The sequence below is a fragment of the Balaenoptera ricei genome, chromosome 10, assembly GCF_028023285.1.
Source record: "Balaenoptera ricei isolate mBalRic1 chromosome 10, mBalRic1.hap2, whole genome shotgun sequence".
Classification (NCBI taxonomy): domain Eukaryota; kingdom Metazoa; phylum Chordata; class Mammalia; order Artiodactyla; family Balaenopteridae; genus Balaenoptera; species Balaenoptera ricei.
Genome location: NC_082648.1, coordinates 90,970,400 through 90,993,145, shown reverse-complemented (window position 1 = coordinate 90,993,145; position 22,746 = coordinate 90,970,400). Strand labels below are relative to the sequence as shown.

The following is a 22,746-nucleotide window of genomic DNA, read 5'->3' as shown; positions in this document are numbered from 1 at the left end:
GAAAGAAAAAAGCAAGAAAAATTGTTTAGCTTGTTTAACTTTGAAGACAAAATATAGGTTTGAAAGTCATAATTCATTGTGGGGAAAAAAAGGATTTTATAAATTCCTTTATCTTACCCCTGTAATACAAGACTCAGGTTTTGTTGTAACTGAGACCCCATGATGTCTCCATCTTTGCACAACTTGGTTGTTCATGTCCTTCCCTTATGAGAGAGATCCCAGTATTCTTTCATGACCAAGATAGTTCAATTTGACTTTCTGAAACTAGTTGCCAATAGTTCTAAGTCTTTTCAATTTTGAGGGTTTTTTTAAACCTGAACTTTGTGGATCTCGTTTCCACACATGATAGCTGTTTATCATTAATATATTTTGACTGAGAAAATACAGATGGTCAAAAGGATATTATGAATTGAGGAATGCTTATGAATGAACTTTTATCACATCAACATGTGATACAGTATTTGTAAAATAGATGTACTTGGTATCCAAGACATTTTTTCATTCATTATGTAAATGATGCTTGGTAGCCCTACAAATTTGCAAATTCCTTGAAATAACTCTTAGCTTCACCCTCCTGCTCCCAAACCCAAAGTTGCTTAGTTCACAGTTTGGCAGAGCCAGTATTTTAGATTATCTTTTTCTCAAAGTCATTCCCATCTCAGTTTTTGCCTTTCCACAATGCCAAATTGTGTTTATTCCAGCTTCTAAGCATTTCTTGACTCCCTCCCCTCTTTTTTTACACCTCCTGCCACTACTCCGGTCCAGGCCCTGCTTACCCCTCACATGTACGGATGCAGCAGCCTTCTATCTGGTTTCTTTTCTTACTGTCTGTCCCTTCTCCACTCCATTCTCCATACTGCAGCCAGAGTGATCTTTCTGGTTGTGTCCTTTCCTCGCCTGAAATTCTGCTACTCATGTGTCCCATCATGAGACATGTTTGTGTTCTGTAAACACATCAAATGCACGAGCTTTTGTTGGAGCCAGTTCTTTTGGTGGGAACAGTCTTTCTCCTGTACATGGCGAACTCAAGCTCAGCTTAGATGTCCCTTACGAAGCTTTGTTACTCAACCCCCATATTCCTCCTGGCATCCTGTAGCACTTTGTACAGGCTTTGGTTATGGACTTCTCACACTGTGGGCACTTTGGGGATAGGGACTTTCAAGTTGTGTTTGTATCCCCAATCACCTTGAACAGTGCCTGGTACATGGTAAATGCCCAGTGAATGTTTACTGAACACACTGATGTGGATTGGTATGCTTGTGAGCATGGGTCTTTCTTTGAGACTAGCAGGAGTATGGGATTCTATGTAGTGGGGAGATATGGAAATGGAGTGAGGAAAAATGTGTTAAAGTTATTTCCCAATTCTGTTTTTCCCATTTCAATCTCTTCTGAAATTTTTTCTCTCAAAACTTTAATTTTTCTGATCGCAAAAGCAACACAGAGCATAGTATTTACAGACATCAGACAGGTTTGAATTCGAATTTTGCTACTTATTGGCTGTGTGCCTTGCACATAGTACCTAACATCTTTATGCCTTAGTTTTCTCATCTGAAAAGTGGGAGTTATTCTAATAGTACTTATCTCGTAAGGTTGTCATGAAGATGCAATTGGAAAGTGCACATAAAGTGCTTAGCACAGTGTCTGGCACAGTAATTGCTCAGTAAGTATACACAGCTGTAATTGCTATGTTCAATGCAGAAAAGGTACAGGTCAGTGAGACCTGGATACAGCTGGAGCCCTAGGGCCCAGGATCTTCCCTGTGTTACATTAAAAGAAAACACAAATCTGACTCTAGAAGCCTTGCAGAGTAATTTTGACCTTTTCTTTAAGATAGCCTTTCTCAACCAGGGTTCACCTGAACCACAGAACTCTGGACTGGAGTGACTATTTTTTCTCTCCATCGAGGATGCTATGTAGCTAACACTATTCTAGATGCACAGGAAAGTTAATTCACTATGTACAATGCATGGTGTAGGAAGTGAGGCTTAATCTCCCCACCCCTTTAAGAAAGGCTGCTCTGATGCTTCTTGAAGACTTGGTGCAGGGACTCGGCATAGTGCATCAGAGTCACATCCTCCTATCCTCCTAAGTCCTCTCTAGAAACCTCTCCCTTTCCTTGAATCTTCTCACTTATGGCAGTTGTTAGAAATCCCTCCCTCCTTCCTCCCTCACCCATATGATTTGTTCCTAGAACACCATTCATTTGTTCCTTCTCCATATTGTGCTCGCCACATACCCAGTAGTTTCTGACAGGTGTCCCCTTACTTTTCTTGAAAGACTAACATGTCTCTCCCCATCCCTGTGTACCCTCTTTCACCTCTGGACTTGCAGTGAAGAATATCTCCAAGAAAATTAATGCCAGTGACTGGATTACCGAGTAGTAAACATGATTGACATCTTTTTTCTTCACATGCAGACTTTTTAAAGTCATCTAGATCCCTTGCTATTTTCAAACGCCTCTCCTTAACAAAAATTATAGAATTATCTAGTCACTTAATCTAGCTGTGTCATGATTTGTGCTGCCGAGGCTCCTGCTAGACTGTGTATGACAGAGCAAGTCTGCTCTTCCTGGTGCCATTCCATTTCCTGCTGCTCTTCAGTGCTGACAAGGCTCATGCTGCCTCCCAGGAAGGCAGCGGGCACCTTTTTTTGTGGGGAGGAGGGATAGGTCATGATGTCACCTCTGTTAGCAAGGAAGAAGAATACTGGGTAAGCAATTACTAGTGTTTACCACAATTCATATAATGGAATATCATATAGCCATTAATTTTTGAAGAATATTTATTGACATGGGAAAATGCTTACAATATGTTAAAGAAGAAAGCAGGGTACAAATCTGTAAATACAGCATGATCCCAATCTTGTAGTAAAATAAATTATATAGGCATAGAAAAAACACAGGACGGAAATACACCAAAACATTAACAGAGATTATCTCAGGTGGTGGGTTTTGGGGTGAATTATTAACTTTATTATTTCCTGTATTCTCCAAACTTTCCACAATGAACATATATTACTTTTATAATGGGGGGGAGGGGAAGGGAAGTCAATATAAGAGACACCTAGTACTGGGAGGCGGCAAGACTGATGGTAGTAAGGGGATGTTGAGTACTTGTACTGCCTCTGCCTATTTCTTCATTTATAAAGGAGGGACAAAAACATCCGTCCTGTGCACCTGCCAGGACCACCCGCTGTGTGAAGGGGTCTCAAGTGTCTGTCAACTGTTACTCTAAAGCAGCAGCTCAAGTGCCTTATTTTAGAACCCGCTCCTCCATACCCTGTTTTAAAGGTTGGGAGGGATGTGGACACAAGGGCCTGCAGAGTGCAGTTGGCCAGTGTATTCTCACCATCCCCACTGCAGGCCACTGAGCCAGGCAGATGTCGAGGGTCAGGGTGGCGGGGGGGGGGGCCGGGGGGGAGCCTGCAGCCCTCATCTCTGACCTAAAGGATTCCAGGTCCTTATTTGAAATCCAGTACTAACTGAGCAAGTTTCCTACTCACACTTTAACTTCATTCAGGTCACCTCCCTGCTTAATAAGTTCTTTAAACCAGTTCTGCTGAAATAGTTATTGCTTAAAATGGCCTGAGAATTACCACTCTCCCAGCATTCCAGAGTCATAAAGGGGCACAACATGGACCCAGGTGGGCAGCGTGAAGGGGAAGGAGAGGTGCTGGGGGTCAGGCCGGCCAGAGTTAGATTTTTACTTGCTCTGTGATGTTGGGTAACTTACTTTGCTTTCCAGAGATGATCTCTAACGTGAGATGTGATGAGGTTACACAAGATAAGATACATAAAAAGCCCAGCACAGAGCAAGCAATCAACAGATGTTAGTTCTCTTTCCGTGTGCAAGATGAGGTCACTTTCATCTTCTCCCTCTGCAAATTCCCTCTTCAAAACAAAGCTTAGTGCCCAGTATGGGGAAACTCAAAATGAAACAGAACTCATTGAAAGCAGAAGAGCACAGCTACTTAAACAGGACTGTTCAAACACTCTGCATAAAGCTGGCAAGATGGTATTTCATTAAACATGTCTTCATTTAGGTAAGCCAACACTCATGCCAAAGCTATTTAATTGCAGAAATTATAAAAATACTTTAAAAATGCATTTGTAGAATGAAGTAACAAAAATACTTAAATTCTTTTTTCTAAACTTTTTTTCACTTAATCTAAAATTATGAATTACCAAGTTTCTTTTTTATTTACTGTTAAAACATGGGTCACGCATAACTTACACTCCAACTATTTTGGATAAAAATCCTAAAATGTACTGTATTCTTCCTAGTCTTTTTATAGAGTATCCTTATTTTTTAAAAGAAACACAAGGTCATCGTTATAAGAATTAGTTTATAGGCCATACTGTTGTACAGATACTTTCTGGGTCAACTAGAATGTCCTTTGGGAAACAGATGGTCCCAGACTCATGACGCCTCGAGTAGTTCTCATTCTCCCCACGTTCCTATCCGGTTTTCAGTTGGCTTTTTGCTGCTTTCCATCTAACAGCCTCCTCCTTGCCATTTGTTTTGTGGGCTTGGAAGTCAGATAACTAAACATGTTAGAAATATATGCAAATTTTAGTAAAGAGGCAAAAGGTGAGATTCTTGAGGGACCTCTCCTATAAATAAATTGTAAGAAACTCTGCCATCTCTTTTGGCAGCTCTAAGGCTTTTTAAAACTGAATTCCTGATTTGTACTTTTGCCAGAGAAGTGACTTCTGGATAAACGACATTTTCACTAATACTTCATGTACTTTATCCTTAGAAAGGCTATTTATTATAAGTGAGATAATAGATGTAAAAGCACTTTAAAAAAGCACAAACTGTGAAACAGGATTGTTTACCCCATGTATCTATAAAGAAACACACACAGATAGCTAAATTGAATCAACCCCAATGTTTTATTTAATTTAACGTTTTAAAAGGCAGTGGTTAAGCACATTATGTGTGTATATATATATAAATATATATATATATGTATGTATATACATACATACATATATATATATAAAAGGAAACCAACCCCTTTTCAACTTTAGCCACTGATTAACTAGGCCCACTGTCTACTGCATGATTCATTTTCTACTTCTTCATATGACCAATTCTAAAAGTAAAAATAAACAGCCTTAATCAGTTTAACAGTAACTATTTGTGTTTCTTTTTTAAATAAATAAAGTTACCATTAAACTGATCACATATGGTAGAAAGGTAGGACACACACAAGCACACAGTCCCCAATTTAAAACATGTGACATATGAGTGACCTATATGTACAAATGGGTGCTGCTGACTCCCCTGCCCTCAGCAGAGGGCTCAAAAGAACTCCCCGTACCCAGGGGGTCCCCATTCCCTCTACTGGGTTGGAGGCACCCCTATGTTAGACCTCAGAATGCATGCTCCCCATGCAGTGATACAGATGGGGGTTCAGTTCTATGGTACTAGTGTTCAGGTTATTAGGGAATAAATAGGCATTTGTAGCTGCCTCAGAACTAAACCATCATTTATAACTTTATAGGGAGAAATGTATTCTGAAGTTCTAGATAACTGACATACAAACTTTTTGAATGTAATCAGTTTGCAAGTCCGGGGCTGTTGTGTGTGTGTGCGTGTGTGTGCCTTTCTATAGATTTATACAAAATTGAAATGAAGAGTTGGGCTACGTTTATGGAGCAGCTGCTTGGCTTCCATTCACTCAGTCCTGATCTAACAAGTCACTTGCCTCAGCCCCCTTTTAGCAGCTCGTTCTGCTTCTCACATGCCTCCGTCTCTGGAGAGATTCAGAAAAGGCAGCTCACACAAGTGAGAGGAAGGACACGGCTAAATCTTCTGTTAAGAATCTTGGCAAACAGAACTGCCAGATTCAACCAGGGCTGCTTTATAGAGTGAAGTCCTTCAGTTCCATCTTGACAAAATGGAATTATTTTTTTTTCTGTTCCTAGTCCCTGCAACTCCGTCTAACTGCAGCTCTGTATGAATGCCTCAATATCGCAAAAACACAGGATCACTTCTTAAATATGCTGGATTCTCAATGAGTAAACCAGTTAATGTGTTTCTAGCCAAAGCAAGGGCATAAATGTTTTAGAGAAAAGATTCCCCTGGAGCTACAGAGAAAAGATGCTGATAAAAGCAATACTGAGAGTTGAGCAGGTGATGCTTTTAGTCTGTGTCAGAGCTGGTCTCCTCGATGACAGAGTACTGGTTGAGTGCTTCCTCCAAAGGCGTTATTGTCCCATCAGGTTTTAGTCCCATTGGTTTAAGCAACTCCTCTCTGGAAAAAAGAGAGAAAAGAAAGAAAAAAAAGTATTCACCAGCATCACACACACCCCCTCCCCCAACCCAAATCCACATCCTTTAAAAAAAAGAAAAGTCTTTAAAAACCAAAGTATTTTTCCTCAAGCTCTCTCTGTGTGTTTGTAACAGGAAAGATGAAAGAGGTATGGAAAGAAAAAGAGGGAGATAAAAGACTTCATTCACACAGGCCAAACCTACTAAGCCAATTAAAAGTATGAAAAGTCAAGGCCTAAATGGGCTCAGGACAAGGAGCAGGTCTCTTCTGTTTTTAATAATTTTTTTCCTTTTGTGGATTTATTTTAGTGAAGTCGAAGCTGCCAAAATTTCACCTGTCCCAGTGGACCAGGCATATAATTAAATGGCTGATTTGATATGTATGGATTTCATTTAATGGAATAAATCTGTCATTTGATTTTTGCCTCTCCAATCTCTAGTGATACATAAGTACTTACTGATTTCAAATCATTTGGCCTTCCCCAACTTTCTCCCTCCCTTTTCTTTCCTCTCTCTCTCCTTCTTTTTAAAAAACACCATTGCTTTTGTTTGTGGCAGTTTAATTATGGGATTGACAGCCATTTTAATCTCTTCAAAGCTCCCCAACTGCCTCTTTTCAGCTAATCCAATTATATCTACTCCACAAGTTACAGCCTCATCTAAAGATGATTAATTATTGATTAAGCCAATCAAAAAGCATTAAGGAAGATTTATTTAATCTTTTCATAGGCTCTTATTTATTGTATAGAGATTATGTCAAATGTACATGTTGAATTGCTAACTCTAGTCCTCCTCCCACCCCAAAAAGTCAGCAGGGTACTTTAAAAGGAGCCTTGAAGAGGCACATGAGCTGCTTAAAACTTACTTCTCACAGCAACAGGCATCACCCCCTAAAAACATGTCTACAACAAGAACCAACATGGCAGCAGTTGTAATGCTGGTGGGAGTTGGAGTGAAGGAAAAAACCTCCTCTCCCTCTGCTTCCTTGCTGTTGTCCCTTAGGCCAGCACAAAGAAGGGCTCCCCTCGGAAGGGCCGGCCACATAGCAGTGTGACGGTGTTATAGCTGCAGAGAAACTTACTGGGGAAGGGGAAGAACAGCTCAGTGGTCACTGGATAAGTCAACAGGAACCTAATCAAGCAGCTCTGTCTAGTACCAGAAGACTATTGCTGAGAGTCTGAAAACTCCATTTGAGTAATGTGGATGGTTGACTGGTTGAGGCTGCTAAATACTATAAAGTAGGAAATGTGTTTCCTGATCCAAGAAATGGGGTCAGAATCATAGAACTTAAAGTTGAAGGGGCCTTAGAGATCATTTAGTCCAACCCCCTTGTTTAATAAAGGAGACTGGAGTGACTTACCCAAGGTCACATATCTAATGGCAAAGTTGGACCTGGGACATAGGTCTCTGAATCCCAGTCCAGTGCTCTTTGCAGCACACACATCTGGATTAACTGCTATAACTGCACTGAAGGAACACACTCAGTTCAGCTGTTCAAGGACTATGTGCCAGGAACTGTGTCATATACTGGGAAGAAAGGGAAGACTAGGCACAGCTGATGCCCTTGAGGAGTGAGTGAAACATATACGTGAAAAATAACTTAGAACATAAAATGGGGTAAATGCTGTAACAGAATCATGAACAAAAGAAATCACAGCTCCTGAGATGAAGCATCAACCAAATTGCCTGGGGAAGGTGGGAACGGCACCTCCAATGAGGTGTCCTATGCCACGCGAAGATAGTACAGATCTTTTCAGGCTAAGGAGTCTGTGTGGAGGGCTCTGTATGGTCCCAACTACTTGTGATTTTTCTTTGTAGACCTTTTTGGATTGTGTCAATTTCTTTCTCGGCTCCCATGAAGCTGGGACAGGGCCCAGTGTTTGGGGAGTGGTGAGGTTCAGTGAAGGAGCAGGAGGAGACAAGTCTGCAAGGGTAGTTTGGGGTCTAGTAGTCAAGTGTCTTGAATACCAAAGCAAGGAGCTCGGGTCTTAGCCTGTAAGGAATGCCCTATCATCAGGTTTGTTTTATAGGGAAGTATCTCTGGCAGCAGTGCAAAAGACACACTGGAATAGGGGAAACTGCGGCGGGGAGACGAGCCATGAGGATGTCACTGTAACAGTAACGGCGTGAGTGGAGACAGAGAGCTGGATCATGGCTGTGGTTGTAGGAAGGAAAGGCCTTCCTTCCAGGGCAGAGCTGCGGTCCGCTGGAAGGGCGGAGGTGGGGGGGTGAGGAGCAGAGTGTGGCTGCAGCCTCGCTCCGATGGCCACGTGGGCGGCGACCCGCTCGCTGCGGCAAGAGCACAGCAGGTGCAGCAGCTCGGGGGCGGGGGGCAGACGCTGACATCTTTCAGGACAGCGACCAGCTCTGCATGACAACCAGGGAGAAATGCTTAGAGGAACCAGAAAACGATCTGCTTCCACTGAAACTTCTCTTCAGCACGAATACATACTATACATATCTATACTTCAGTAACTGTTTCCTAGTTCTGATGGTGCTGAAGGACTTTGTGATACTGGACACTGTTTACTAATAATCGATACCAAAGGAGAAGGGGATCACCTTCTGGGGTGAAACATTAAGGGATCAGAAAGTTCAAAGGTCTGAAGGGGCTGGTGGACTGAGGGTACAGTAAGGTGGGGGTGGGGTTGAAGGGTATGGGTAGGTAGAAGTCGGATCAGCAGATGAGACTATAGGAATTCTACCAAGATAGTGAATTGCTGGGTGGATATGCCATCACTCCTAACACTCCAGCATTTCTTTGGTAACAGAATGATACTGGAGCTAGCTACCAGCTTGCACAAAGTAGCTAGCACTTTCTCATCCAAACCCAGGAGGAATATTTTCAAATCAAGTCCACCGATTTCACCCCACTCCCTAATCCAATTTTATAATAGAAATAATTAAGAACATTACAAAAGTTTTATGGCCAAATTATGGGAATTCATCTATAGAATAAAGGGGCTCATATTTTAATTCTCATTTGTGAACTATTCTTCTCAAGGCTTTATTTTTTAGGTCTTATGTATCACCCCTCTACTAACATAGAAGCTCCTCTGAGGGTATGAATTACTGTCTTTTCCACATGGCTCCATGTGACGCTTGGTCTTACTGACATTCCTGTAGGAGAGGTGTCAGTGATAACTGGCCACATAATCATGCATTCATGCAAATAAATTAAGGCAGCAATGTGATACAGTGGAAAGAACAAAAAGATCTAGAGTCAGGAAGTCTGTCTGAAGTCCTGGCTCTTCCACTTACCAGTTGTGTGATCTTGGGCAAGTCTCTGAGTCTCTGTACTCCCATCTGTGAAATGGGGTTAATGATACTAGCGCTACCTACTTCCTAGTGATGACTTAAGGGGTAATAGTACCAGCAGTGGTAGTAGTAATTGCAATAATAATAGTGCAGATGAAAGAGTTCTATGAACTGTAAAGGAGTCCTAAATATTAGTTATTATTATTGTGGTATAGCGAAAGGCATATATAGGTTTTGGAATCAGACAGACCTAGGTTCTAATCCTGGATCTACCACTCACTAGCAGTAAGACCTTGAACTCTCTGAACTTCAATTTCCTTATCTGTAGAATTGGGATAGGAATACCCAGTTCACTGAGTTGTCATGAGGGTGAAAGGTTATTATACATAAAAAGTGCATAATGCAATGGCCGGAATGTAGTTGGAACCCACAAGATGCATTTCCTGTCCCTTATGTGTTTATGGAAGGAAGGCTTCCACAAGATTGTTAGGGTACTCTTTGGGAATAAGTGGGAGAAGAATATGCAGAAGCAAATAAAAGACATGGTCCCTGTCCTCAAGAAGCTTTTAGTCAGTTCAGAAGGTAAAACACACACACATTAAACAATATTAAAGGAATTACAGAACAGCAGATCAACAAGCTTGAGATGATTAACAGGCAGAGCCCTGCTTTCCCTAGCTTGACAGTTCTATACACCCTTACTGTATTTGAAATGTATTTAAAGGCGATTTCTCATCCTGTTTGGGAGTGGAAGGAGAGAGGATCACTTACAGATATGTTACTGTTTTTTCTTATGGACTCCGGGCTTACTTTTCAAACCCCCATCTTAACGATTCTGATCTTCCTCTCTATCATATAACAGCCCACAAATACCAAAATGAAGTCTTTGATATAGAGACTTACTCCTAAAAGGTCTGATAAATGACCTGGTTATACTAAACTGTTTCATTTAATAAGATCTGTTGTATCTAGATCAGCAAGATGTGGACAGAGAATGGGAAACATTCATGAATACCACAGAACCGTTATTCCACCAGTCATATGGGCTATGTACACATGGGAGGGACACGGAGGAGATGGGGATGCTGATCACAGGCTCCCGGCAGGAGATGGACTCAGGGCCAGACTGTAATGGCAGTGATGGACATGGATTCATGGGGAGAAAGGCATCCCAGAAGCAGAAGATTAGTCAAGCAAAGGCACAGAAGCAAGAGTTAGTTGTGTGCAGGGATTGGCAAGCAGGCTGGCTTGGCAGAGGTAAAGGAAAAAGAAAGCTCAAAACAGATATGGGGTACAAAAGAGGATTTGGATGGAGACTTTGAAATCCTGGGCTGACGAGTCTGGATTATAGTACAGAGGTATTTTTGTCTTCTATTTCAAGGGTCCCATATTTAAGAATATTTATTAAAAATAATTCTCATTACAAACATTGAAGGCTATAAAACAATATTCCTTTGACATATTAAAAAGAAAATGTTCTATGCTTTATTCATTTTCATATCCCTATGTGTCTAGCACAGTGCCTTGCAGATAGTAGATCCTCAAAAAGTGTTTATGAACTCAATTTAGCTGCAGTTGGTATTATCTTGCACTTTCACAGAAAGAAAAGGTATGGTGTTTTATGGGACTCCTAATAAACAAACCCTGACCAAGAGAAAAGCTGGATCTTTGGGTAGAAGTTTCACTTTCATCACCAAGATCTGCAGTTAGGAAAAGTATTAGCATTCTACAGGAAATTCTGCATAATGCTTTCCAGGGATTTCTCATTCTCTACTGGACTGTGAGCAACTTGAGGGCAGAGTCCATGTCTTATCTGGCTGTGATTTGCAGTATCTAGTATAGGATGGGCACATAGTAGGTGCTCAGTAAATGTTTATTGAAAGAATATAATAGATGGGTCATAGCATAAATGGACAATGGTAGAGAACCATTTGCCAGGAAACATCCTCATATTATTTTGACTGCAGTTATTTCCCTGATGAGTCAGTGTCATCAGACATTCTGACAGTCCCGAAGTCAAGGCCCTCTTTGTACCATACAACCTGGAATTTCCAACCACTAATTAGTATAGACTCAGCTGCTTATATATGGGGCACCAGTGGGTCTAGATTCTAGTCTCAGATTTTCCACTGACTTGCTGGGTGTCCTTGGGCAAGTCATTTCCTTCTCTGGGCTTCAGTCTCCCCATCTATATAAAATGAAGGGGTTGGACAAGATGATCCCCAAGATTCTAATTCTAGGAGTCTAAATATTAGGCTACTAAATAATTTTGATCTACTTAAAAAGCTGCTAGGTTTTTAAGACACTAAAACTCAATACTGCTAAGCTTTTGTTTCTAATCAAGATCTTCTAAACCTAAGAGTCAAACACAGCAGCCTACCTAATTGTCACTGACATACACCAAGACCACAAGTCCTTCCTGCAAAGCTACCAGCAAATGATTAGAATGATTCCAAAAGTAAATCAAAGCAATGGCAAATGTTACAAGGAAGGATCTAAATTCAATCATGGCCCTCAATAAACAGGCCATTTCATGAAGAGTTACTGGTCCTAAATTATGAAGGTCCCATCTAAAAAGGATGGCTAGGTGTCAGATATATGTAGACCATGGTTAAACGAAGATACTGTATATTGAAATGTGCATCAGGATTAAGATATTCACATAGCAATAACTCCTTCATACTTACCTTCAATGCTATACACAGGCCTTAACACAAGTTAAGACTGCCCTCGTTATCATCAAAAAGTACAGTGATGTCTACTGGATAAAGAGCCCATTCTAGGCACTGTGACAGTATCATGGCGGGCTTCTCATCTGATCAGGCATCTGGCCAGGGAAGAGATAAGCCTCCAAGAATGTTCAACTGGAACGAAACATCATTTAGAAATTTGATCTTACTAAACGATAAGGAACCATAATCTATAAGGGCTTGGCCAGGCACGAGGACACAGATAAAGCACGTCCAAGAAAGGAAACCTTATTTTGCCCCAGCCTAACCCTTAGGACTGCTAATGGAAACCAAAAAAGTACTTTCTTAAAGATTTAGGGGTGGGAGATTATGGGATTTAATACCATATTTAAAATTTTATAGTCTGTCTTTTTTTTCCCCAGATATAGTTCAACATTTTCCTGAGCCACCATTTCCCTGTAAGTATGGTCCTCTGGGATGCCTGGGCTTATGTAACCTCTCAGGACCTCAGAGAAGGTTCCACTTTTTAGGCTTCTGGTTCCTACATAACTCTTTCTCCCAGAAATGACAGTGCAATATTGGGGCTCAGATACTAACATACCCAATAGCACATTATAGAATAGGCCAGATGTGTATGTGTATAAAACACCTTACTTGACCTGGAAACAAGAGAATACTCTTGCCCACAGCACATGTTTTTGTGCAATACAAACAAAGCATTCAATTCAAGTGTACTTGTTGAAAAACAGGACATAATTAAGCAGTTGGTAAAATGCATTCTTGTTTCCCACTTGCAGATCTCCCAAGAGTCCCTTCGAATTTACCTATACGAGTTTCAGCTTCCCGCTTGCCACTTAGCTTGATAACGACTCAAAAATCATTCCCTTGTTTTCAAGGGCTCTTCTTTCTTGTCTGCTCTGTGTACTACAGGGCAGTATTGACACATGGAATTAATGACAGGGTCTGTAATGAAACAACAGTCATGCAAACACCAGTCTGCTCTTTTGATAAAACAGCATGTTAGAGACCTATTCACCTCCCTCTAATTGAGTACTGCATAATAGTTCCGATCCTTTTATGTAACATATTTTGTTCTATGATTAGAAAAGAAGAAAAAGGGGGAGCCTATGAAGCATTGCTTCCTTCAATCACCCCCTGATTAATTCTCTGATTTTAATGAGGGTGGCTGCTATTTAGGCAGGTCCTGTTACCTACTTGTTTTGTTGACTTCTGTACAATGTATAACAAAACCCATGATGGCATAATTGGGAACCATTTCTTTGGCACAGGGATTCCTGTTCTTAATGTAAGGTTGGCTTGGAAAAAAAAGAACCCTGACATTTAAAATTAGCCATTTCATATTTAATTCCCTTTCACATTTGAAAGATAGGATGAAAATTAGTATATAAATAAAGCATTTTAATTAACAGAGCTTTTCCAAAAGTGCCTGCTGTAATGGAGCCTGTGAGAGCCCGGAGAAAGAAGCTCTGTAATCTTTGCTATAATTCCAAGTCTGAGAGTGCATCTTATTTCAAGATTTCAGTATCAATGGAACAGTCCATAACCCACTGAAGTACAATGGATTTCCCAATAACTTGTGATATTCTTAAGTGTTTTTAACGCTTTTTTCCTCACAGAAATTAAAACAACCTTTGGCACTGGTTAACATATTCAGTTATATACTATGAAAGAGTGTCCTTTGCTGATCCTTCGTCTTTCAGTATAATCTTTCATCTAATGGCTTCCTAGTGCTGACTGGTTGGTTTTACTGTTCTTTCACTAAGCCACTAACCCAGTAGGCAGGAGAGGTGTGGTGACTTTTCTATACCAAATTCGAGGTCTTCAAGCTGCATTTTTCAAAAACATTTCTGAGATCCTTCCCTCAGCCTCACCATTATGCTTTGGGATTGGGTACAGTTAATTGGGAAGGTAAAATACGTAACATAAAAATATCATTCCCAAGACAAATGGATATGGCATGTTATCTACACCATGTCCTTCCACTTCAGGAGTTGCCTAAACAGGCAACAGTCCTGTAAATAAGTAAGTAAGTCTTTCTAAAGTTAATTTTCTTAATATGATCACACTGAATGTAAGAATTTGTTAGAATACCTATAATCATTCTATTTTCAAAATAATTAAAAGACTTTATTAACATAGAATCATAGCAGTTTTACTGGTTTCCTTCATATGAAGTTGTTTCTGTTTGTTTTCTGTTTTTGATATAAGCTACTTAGGACCTGACTTGATATTTGAGAAAAGCTCAACTATGGAATGAAAAAGCAGGAATGAATGAATGGCCTCCAAATCTTAATTTCTTTGTCAGGTAAATATGCTTACTCTCTGTCTTCGTGCTTTGCATCTATTTAAAATTTAGAGCATATTATTAAAAATAATCAGACTGACAAATCTGAGAGCTGTTGGTAATTTTTCAAAATAACATAAGATCTGGAATATGAAGACTAAGAACCAAATCCTGACTATGTCATTAACCAGATGCCTGATCTTGGTTCAGTCACTTCATCATTGGTCCCATTTACTCCTCAATGAAATATCTCTTGCCCTATCTAATTCACAGGGCTGTTTTAACAGTCAGTGGAGATACTTTTTAAACTTTAAAGCACTATATAAATATTAGTCTTTTATTATTCTCATTTCTGTTAGAAGATCACATGCAAAGCTTCTAAAAATTTGCTATCTACCTCACATTAAAGAGCATGGTTAAGAAAATATAGAGAAAGAGGTTAGGGATAGTGCTCGAAAAATAAAACTCAGTTTTGTCCTTAAGTGAAGGTGATCTTTATTTCTTGGTAATTTCTCTACAGAACCTTTCTTTCCTGTTGTCCAAAATTAGCAAAATAAATATTAATAAGAGGTCAGCATGCCAGCTGACACTGTTGAATAAAGCAGTAGAAATGGAAGTTCGTACATGCTCTTCTCAATCAATCAGAAAGTCTTAAAAGTTAAAGGAGGAGGGTGACTGAGAGCAAACAGTCAATGGAGATTATTCTTATTTGATGTTTCTCTGATAAACAGAAGTCATTTCACCTAGTGCTTAAACCAAGAGCTCAAAGTAGGCACTCACTCCTACTACAGAGTTAAAGGCCAATGATGGGCAATACTAAGTTTGCGTGGCATCCTACTAAGAGACGTCCAGCCAGCTTCTCAAATTAGTCCTCCCCTACCACTTTAAGGGTATATCAGTTTAACTGGATCCAAGTTCCCTTAATTAAGCTTCTAAGCAACATTGCAGTGTATTTTAATGATGTAGAACAGTGCTATCTAATACAAACATGATGTATGTAATCTTAAATGTTCTAGTAGCCACATAGAAAAAGTGAGAAAAGATAGGTAAAATTAATTATAAAATAATATGTTTAATCCAATATATCAAAAATATTATTTCAATATAAAATCCATATTAAACAATTGAGATATTTATTTTACATTCTCTTTTTGTACTGAGTCTTTGAAAGTCTGAGTATTTAACACTTACAGGACATCCCAATTCAGACTAGCCACAGTCATATATGGCTAGTGGTTACCATATTGGACAGTGCAGATCCAAAGGATTTTCTGATGTAAATTAAGATCTTGACACTTTCGTACCTAAAATAGATCTCACAATGCTATAAAGACTGGATCATATTTCTGAAATGTACCTAAAAAGCATTTCCTTGATTAAGTCATCATAAAGGTGGGAGTAATCACAGTTATTTTTGTGAGTAAAGTAATTTAGTTACAAGAAAAAAATTATGTAGTTATTACTTTTCAGTCATAAATTACCTGTCCCAGCTTCCATAAGTTTAAAAATAACCTTTGGATTAAAGGGGAACTATTCCTATATTTGATACTTGCATTTACTAAGAAAGCCATGTCCCAAATACTACACAAAGGCTGGCAAAATATATATATTGGATAAGGAGTAGATAAGAAAAGGAAGAAATGGAAAACAATTATTTATATAAATGTAAATTTTAGAAGATTTTGATAGAATATATAAGCAATAAAGGCAATGTACCTTGTTAAACAGTGATGGGGTAAGGGCAGAGTAGAAGATTAATCAGTCCTGGTTCCAATTAAGAAACTAAATGGGATTAGAAAAGTCAAAACAAAACTGAAACTTGAAATATTACTTCCCTTGGTTAACTTAGGCTTAAGCCAGTCAATCCTCTCTCCCCTTTTGTGGAGGAGGCCGCGTCACTACATGCGGCTCGTGTGCTGTAGCTGAGGTGAATGCAGTTGTCTTAGCCACACTGGACTTGCTTAACCACATACAATCCCCATTCTAATCTCCCGCTTAAATTGCAGGGGCTTATTTTTTTTCCAATTCAGAAAAGGAAAGAGGAGGTGGAGAGGCAGGCAAATTTCATCCCCTTTTCCACCTCTGTTCTCACATTAAAAAAAATGTCAAATGAAGCTTTCTATAATCTTATGCCTCAGGCCTTATGCTTATGTCTGATAAATATTACAATTATCATTCTATATTAAAGAAGTTAGGTACCCCAATATTTAAATTAGCCAGTCGTGGGCCAAAGTACCTTATAGAATTCCTTCCCAGACCTGAATTTTATGACATCTGGCCAAGAAATGGAACTGACAAAAGTATACTTTCAAGTCTTTAAACCATGTAGGCTATTTTATTGAGCAAAAAATTAACCTTCGATTTGGGGATCTGCTTTATACATTATTTCATCATCACACACTGGGGAAACCACAGGGTACAAGGCACTGTACTAGCTAGACATGATGGGATTTATGGGGTTCAAATTATTCTCAAACTCTTAAGACCTCTAGGTCCATTGCCAGTCCCCTTATCTACATCTGTCACAAATACAATCCTTATACTAAAAAAAAAATTTAAAAAAATCACTTGGAATATACTGTCAGTTGGTAGTCAATGGGAAGAAAATGTTTGAGCGCTAATCTCTCCAGTATCCTTAAAAATCTAGCTGAGATAAAGCTGCTAAGGTGGTGAGCAACTTGAGGCAGTGGCTATGTCCGGCATGGAGGCAAAATGGAAATGTAATTTTAATTTTTGCATTGGTGGTTTTATAGTTTTGGTGGTAAATAACATCTGTACCCTACACCAGGCTCAGTAACAGTACTTGGCATGACCAACCTTAGTCATCACTTTGGTAAGTGCTTTGGCACGGGCCACTGTTGCTAACCACCATCCTGGTGCAGGTCGTTCACATCTGCTCTCCTATGGATGGAAAAAAGGAAGTGTCTAGCGTCCATTCATTGGCCACATCACCTCCAATCCTATCCTTTACTCGCACGCCTTTCAAATCAGGCCCAGGAGAAAATGATTTCACTTTTGGAAAGAAAGTTAATCAGACAAAGCTACAGTACACTCTTGGCACAGCAAGACTTGGTGGGATGCGGAACATCCTTAGAGTGACAGTTGAAGGAACTAACCAACAGCACACTGCTGAAGAGGATGATTAGGAAATGTTCTGGCAAACACTGACTCTAACAGACAGACACAGTAGCACAGTGGACAGAGCAAAGGTCTTGAGTTCTGGAAAATGAAGTTCTTAGCCTTACTTTAGCTAGAAAGACAGTGTATGTGAAAGTGTTTTGTAAACTGTGAAAGGAAATGGATTTTCACCAGTCATTAGCTTGGAAATGTTTGGGGCAATTCTTTGGGCCTTGCTTTCCCCAATGATAAATCTGATAACATATTACTCAAATAATGATAAAATAACCTGAGCTCTTTGGAAGAAAGATGCAGTATGTGAATAAAAAAGATTTATCTTATTAATAAGAATAAGTTTCCCCCCACCTAGAATGAATGGTCATTTCTCCATTTGTCAATTCAATACCTCTTAAACTTCAAGGATCAGCACAAATGCTACCTTCCCTGTGAAACAGTCCCTGATTTATCCCAACAGAATGAACTGCTCCTTTTCCTGGGTGCTCACAGTTCAACACAGACCTTATTTTGTCATTACTTCCTTCTAGAATATTCTAGAATAGATTACAGCCATATCCCACACTAAAATGTGAGTTTTCCAAAGGTACGGACTACCACATTCACCTCTGAATCTCCCTCATCTTCCTAGCACAGTGCCTTGCACAGAGTAGCTGCTTAATAAATGTTCCCTGAATTTACTGAATTTAATCTACTTTGGCTTTATGGCATCTTTTTTACCTCAAAAAACCAAACCAAAAACAACAGTGAAAAGAGAGAAGAAACTTAAGACAAACACATAAGACACATAAAGAATGGCTTCATTCTTTGCATTCCTGCTTTGGAATGCCCACTGCTGATCTCCATACAGTTTTGTCACTGATTGTTATTAGTGAGAGCAAATGTTAGAAAGCACATAAAGGCAGACAATGTAAAAATCCCACCACATGTCATGAAAAAAGTCTGTGATTTAGGACTATTCTCAAAGTTGCCTTAGCTTCAACTTTAATGGCAAAATTCATACCATCAAAGCCAACACAAGACATATTTGCTCTGCTTTATACATGTGAAAATCAGTATCACCTTCAGATTGAGCTGGGCATCTGCTGGGTGTTTACTCATCCAGGGCAAATGGGCCAGTTGGATAGCATCTGTGTTATCTTTTAAGAACTCATATTATTGAAATGGAATTTATGAAAAATGTAATTTATTCAACCTAACTAGTTCACTGTCTTCATGCTAATGTGCTCTACTCAGGCCCTTGGTAACATTTCCCCCTCCAGCTTCTACCAGATGGACTCTGTTGGTTCTCATCCCAGCTGCTGTACTTACAGCACTGTTTCATTAGCTACCTCAGATCCTTTTGGAAGTACAAATCTTACTTTTATATGTTCATTCAGAACCTTTTACTCTGCCTCCTATAGGTCTGTCCTATCAGCATCTTCTCTTTTATTGTAAATTCATTCAGGGAAGGAACATGTATATTGTATCCAAAGGTATGGAGAATGTCATATGCAAACAGATAACAATGTCTTTTGAAGACTGTGAGCATAGTGAGCTGTAAATTCTAACCTTCTTGGGAAAATGATGGAAATTTAAAAGGACTAACTGGAAGTTAACTAAATTCTAGTCATATTAGCTTTGTAGATGATGAAGCTACTTACTTCTATGTAACTTGTACCACATTACCAGCATCATGTGAAAACTCAGACTCTGCAGAAGGTCTAAATACCCTAACTTGTCACACTCCCCATGTCAGCCTCTTCTTATTTTTGAACACTTCTACTCTAAGCCTCCTGCTGTGCTCTTAGCCTCTGCTTGTTTCTTTATTACACTTTTCCCTTTAATGGTTGGCTTTCTGGCTTTCCCGTTCTAGTTGCTACTCCTCTTGATTGAGGGATACTAGCCTTTGCATAGCTGTTGTGAAAAAGGAGATGACCAGAAGAAATTCACCTTCCAGTGGCAGCTGCCACCAACACACAGAAGCACTCACTCAAGATGGCTTAAAGGAGACAGTGACTCAATATACGACTAGAAAATTGAGCAATTCAGGCAAGTGTGAAAGGAATTAATACTTTCTAATAACTCCTCCAAGATGACTAGTTGCTTATTAGTATATATTTGATTTAATTATTTTCAAAACTGGCTATCTGGGGAGGGGAAGGAGGTGTGAAGCAAGAAGGGAAGGGGAGATTGTTTTTAGAATCCCTAATTAATACAAGTGCCTGCTTTCAGAAAATCCTTCATTTGAGCTATTCCTTTTCACTTTTTCCTATTGGGTGCGTGACATTTTAGAATTCTTGGTTTTAGCAGCAATCCAGAAAGAAAGAATTGCAAACTTGCACATCAAAAATGGAAAAAAAAAAAAAAAAAGCATCATGATTTGGAACAAAAACCAAAACAGACTAAAACAAAAAATACAAGAAGCAGCAAAATCATTGAACCTAATTCACAGCATCTTTTTGAAGACAGGGAGGTTAGTTGGTTAAATATCACAATGACCTAGTAGTTACTATCCTAGCTGTGAGAGCTTAAATGTTTAAGAATGCACATCCATAAGCGGCACATGTAGAAGAACCATGGTAGCCAAGAGAAATCTGAACTACTGCTGCCTGGGCCATCCTGTTCCAATCAACATGGATTTCCAGAGTTGCTGTTCTATGGTAACTCTCAGTGAGAGAGACAAAGAAATAGAACATTTTTAGAAACCAAGCAAAAAATGGATGGGAATACAATACCTGGAAAGTTTATCAAGCATGTTGACAAGTTTCATGGCTTCATATTCTTTTTGTTCTTCTGTCATTTCATCTATGGGGTTTGGCATTGGTTCCTCTAAATGACCAGTGATAAGATTAATGCTACAAAAAGAAAAAAAAGTTATGCTGTATGTTTTCAAATTATGCTCTTTCTATACTTTTCTGGTCCAAGTTGTAAGTTATAATAAGAAAGAGTATAATAGCCAAAAAATTGGCAATAGCAATTTTATGATATAGAACTGCTATAGGAATTTTTTTTAAATCGACTTTTCCTGCTAATTTGCTTTGGGAAATGGGTGATAGCGAACTTGCCAACTTTTTTTTAAAGGCATGGCTGCTTTTTAAAAATATGAAATTTGATTGGTGCCGTTAGGATAAATATCCTTGGATGCACAGCTTCTTCATTAATTATATAAGGGACAAATGATTTCAGAGAAGGAGAAATCTATTTTGTGATACAGCATAAAACAAATATGTCAAAAAATTGGAAAAATGATGACAGAGAGGCTGGAATCTGAAAATGAAAGCATGCCAATTTATAATCTCAGGAAATTAGTCCATTAGTGAGACCACAGAAGGCAATGAGTGTTTAAATAATAAAAGATAAAGCAGAAGAACAATTTTAATTAGATTTGATCTGACCTAGATTAAAAAAAGGAATGAAATCTAGCCTACCAAAAGACAGGTATACCATCTGGCTTTCTGGAAATAGATTTAATAAAGTACTTAAGATGAATAAGTTCCATAAACTTTGTATGAAGTTCTAATACCAAACAAAACTATCCTCTTAATTAAAAGTCACATTATTTTTTTTTTTGAGGTGAAATAAAAGATAATTCTTTCAATGGCTGCCAAATATTTATAGCTTAAACATCTTTCTGGAGAAGCAGAAAAGAGGTTACAGCATTTTGTACCAGCCAGGTACACACAGTATGTTTTTAATGATCAAATGAAATATCCCTGCAAATGGCAAATCGCTGATAAGTTACTTTCTAGGGTCTACAAACACAAATGGTTTCAGGGGCCAGGCCTTAAGGATATGCAAATGAGTGAATTGGTCAAGTATAAATAACATGGAGTATTGAGGACTAGGGTAAAATGGAGAACAGTGCTAGTCTAAACAGGGGAAAAAAAAATCATGCGGGCCAAAACCAAGACACTGCGATTAATTACATCATCTGGTGGCTAGCTTGCCAGCCCTGCTTTAGACTTTTACTTGGGCAAGTTAACTTTCTTTACAGAGCAGGGCTTTTCTCACTTGGAGCAAGGGCTAGGTACTATAATCTGTTACAAAAAAATATTTATTTTTCTACATTCCTCAGAGGCTGCCTGACATACAGATTCTTACAGAAGGACTCAATGCTCCCCATCCTTAAAAACCGGATCTAAAACATACGTTTTGCCATTCTTTCATAAGACCTATGTCTAGAGCCACGGTTAAAAAACTTTTTCCTTCAAAGTAGTGGAACCCCTCACCCTTTTTATTTTAACAAATGAAATCTACACAGAAAGCTGATTTATGAAATAGATGAAAGTGGAACTGCTCAGGCAGAAGAGGGGATAGGGACGGCCAAGGAGAGTGCAGGCCTAGAATCCCTTCTATTTGTCCGCACTCACTTGCTTCCTCTTAAGGCAGCCCCTAAGGCACTTTCAGGAACTCTGGGGAAACAGTCTGAAAACCCATAGGCTTCTCAGTGATTCTTAGCCTTGGCTATACATTGGAATCACTTGAGAAACTTTAAAGACGAGGCCTGGGCCTCACCTGAAACCAGCTAAATCTGTTTTGGTTTTTTTCCAGGTGATTGTGATGAGCATTGAGGTTAAGAACCACTGGGACAGAGCGCCTACTTGAGACATTCACTGTGTGCTACTAGTCCCTCTCCCTTTTTTCAGGTGCTCATAAAAGAAAAGAAAAAGGCGTCTAGTTAGTGGCCATTAACAAAAATGCCAAACGGGGTCATCACGTTTCCCAAAGGTCAAGAACAAAGAGGACCCAGACGAGGCTTCTGAGAACTATGGAGTTTTTAAGAAGTATCCAGATGCCATAGTGAAAATGTAATTCCACCACCCATCTATAATTTGCTTAGGTGTGTAACGACGGGACATATTTTCACTGGTTTCTCTTCTGCTGCCTGCTAAATTAGAAAAAACATCTAGTCTTATAAATAAGTAAGTAAATGTACTTATATATAGGCACATACCACTTACCAAGCAGACAAAGGCAATAAGGCCTTAGAAGAAAGTATAAGGGAAGGCAGATGTATTAACTATTTAGACCATGCTCATCTGTCTCTTGAGAGAAGGCTTCTCTCCTCAAGCTCAATGGAAGGGTGACTTAAATCAGATCC

The 22,746-nt window shown here is 39.2% G+C and overlaps 1 protein-coding gene across 8 annotated transcripts in view; it reads right to left on the bottom strand.

Moving 5' to 3' along the window:
* Positions 1 to 5,164: 5,164 nt before the first annotated feature.
* The window catches only part of RIC8B (RIC8 guanine nucleotide exchange factor B), a 115,835-nt gene continuing 98,253 nt past the window's right edge, over positions 5,165 to 22,746 (bottom strand). For 2 of the 8 annotated variants that reach the window (XM_059936818.1, XM_059936822.1), the window contains exons 9-10: positions 20,381 to 20,500; positions 5,165 to 6,261 (exon numbers count right to left, since the gene is read on the bottom strand). In XM_059936818.1, the coding sequence (XP_059792801.1) occupies positions 6,150 to 6,261; positions 20,381 to 20,500 (232 nt within the window). In that variant the 3' untranslated portion in view covers positions 5,165 to 6,149. Of the gene's footprint in view, positions 6,262 to 12,223; positions 12,401 to 13,050; positions 13,190 to 16,252; positions 17,433 to 20,380; positions 20,501 to 22,746 lie in introns of those variants that run through there. The other 6 variants (XR_009505446.1, XR_009505447.1, XR_009505448.1 and 3 more) reach the window with 6 other exon arrangements.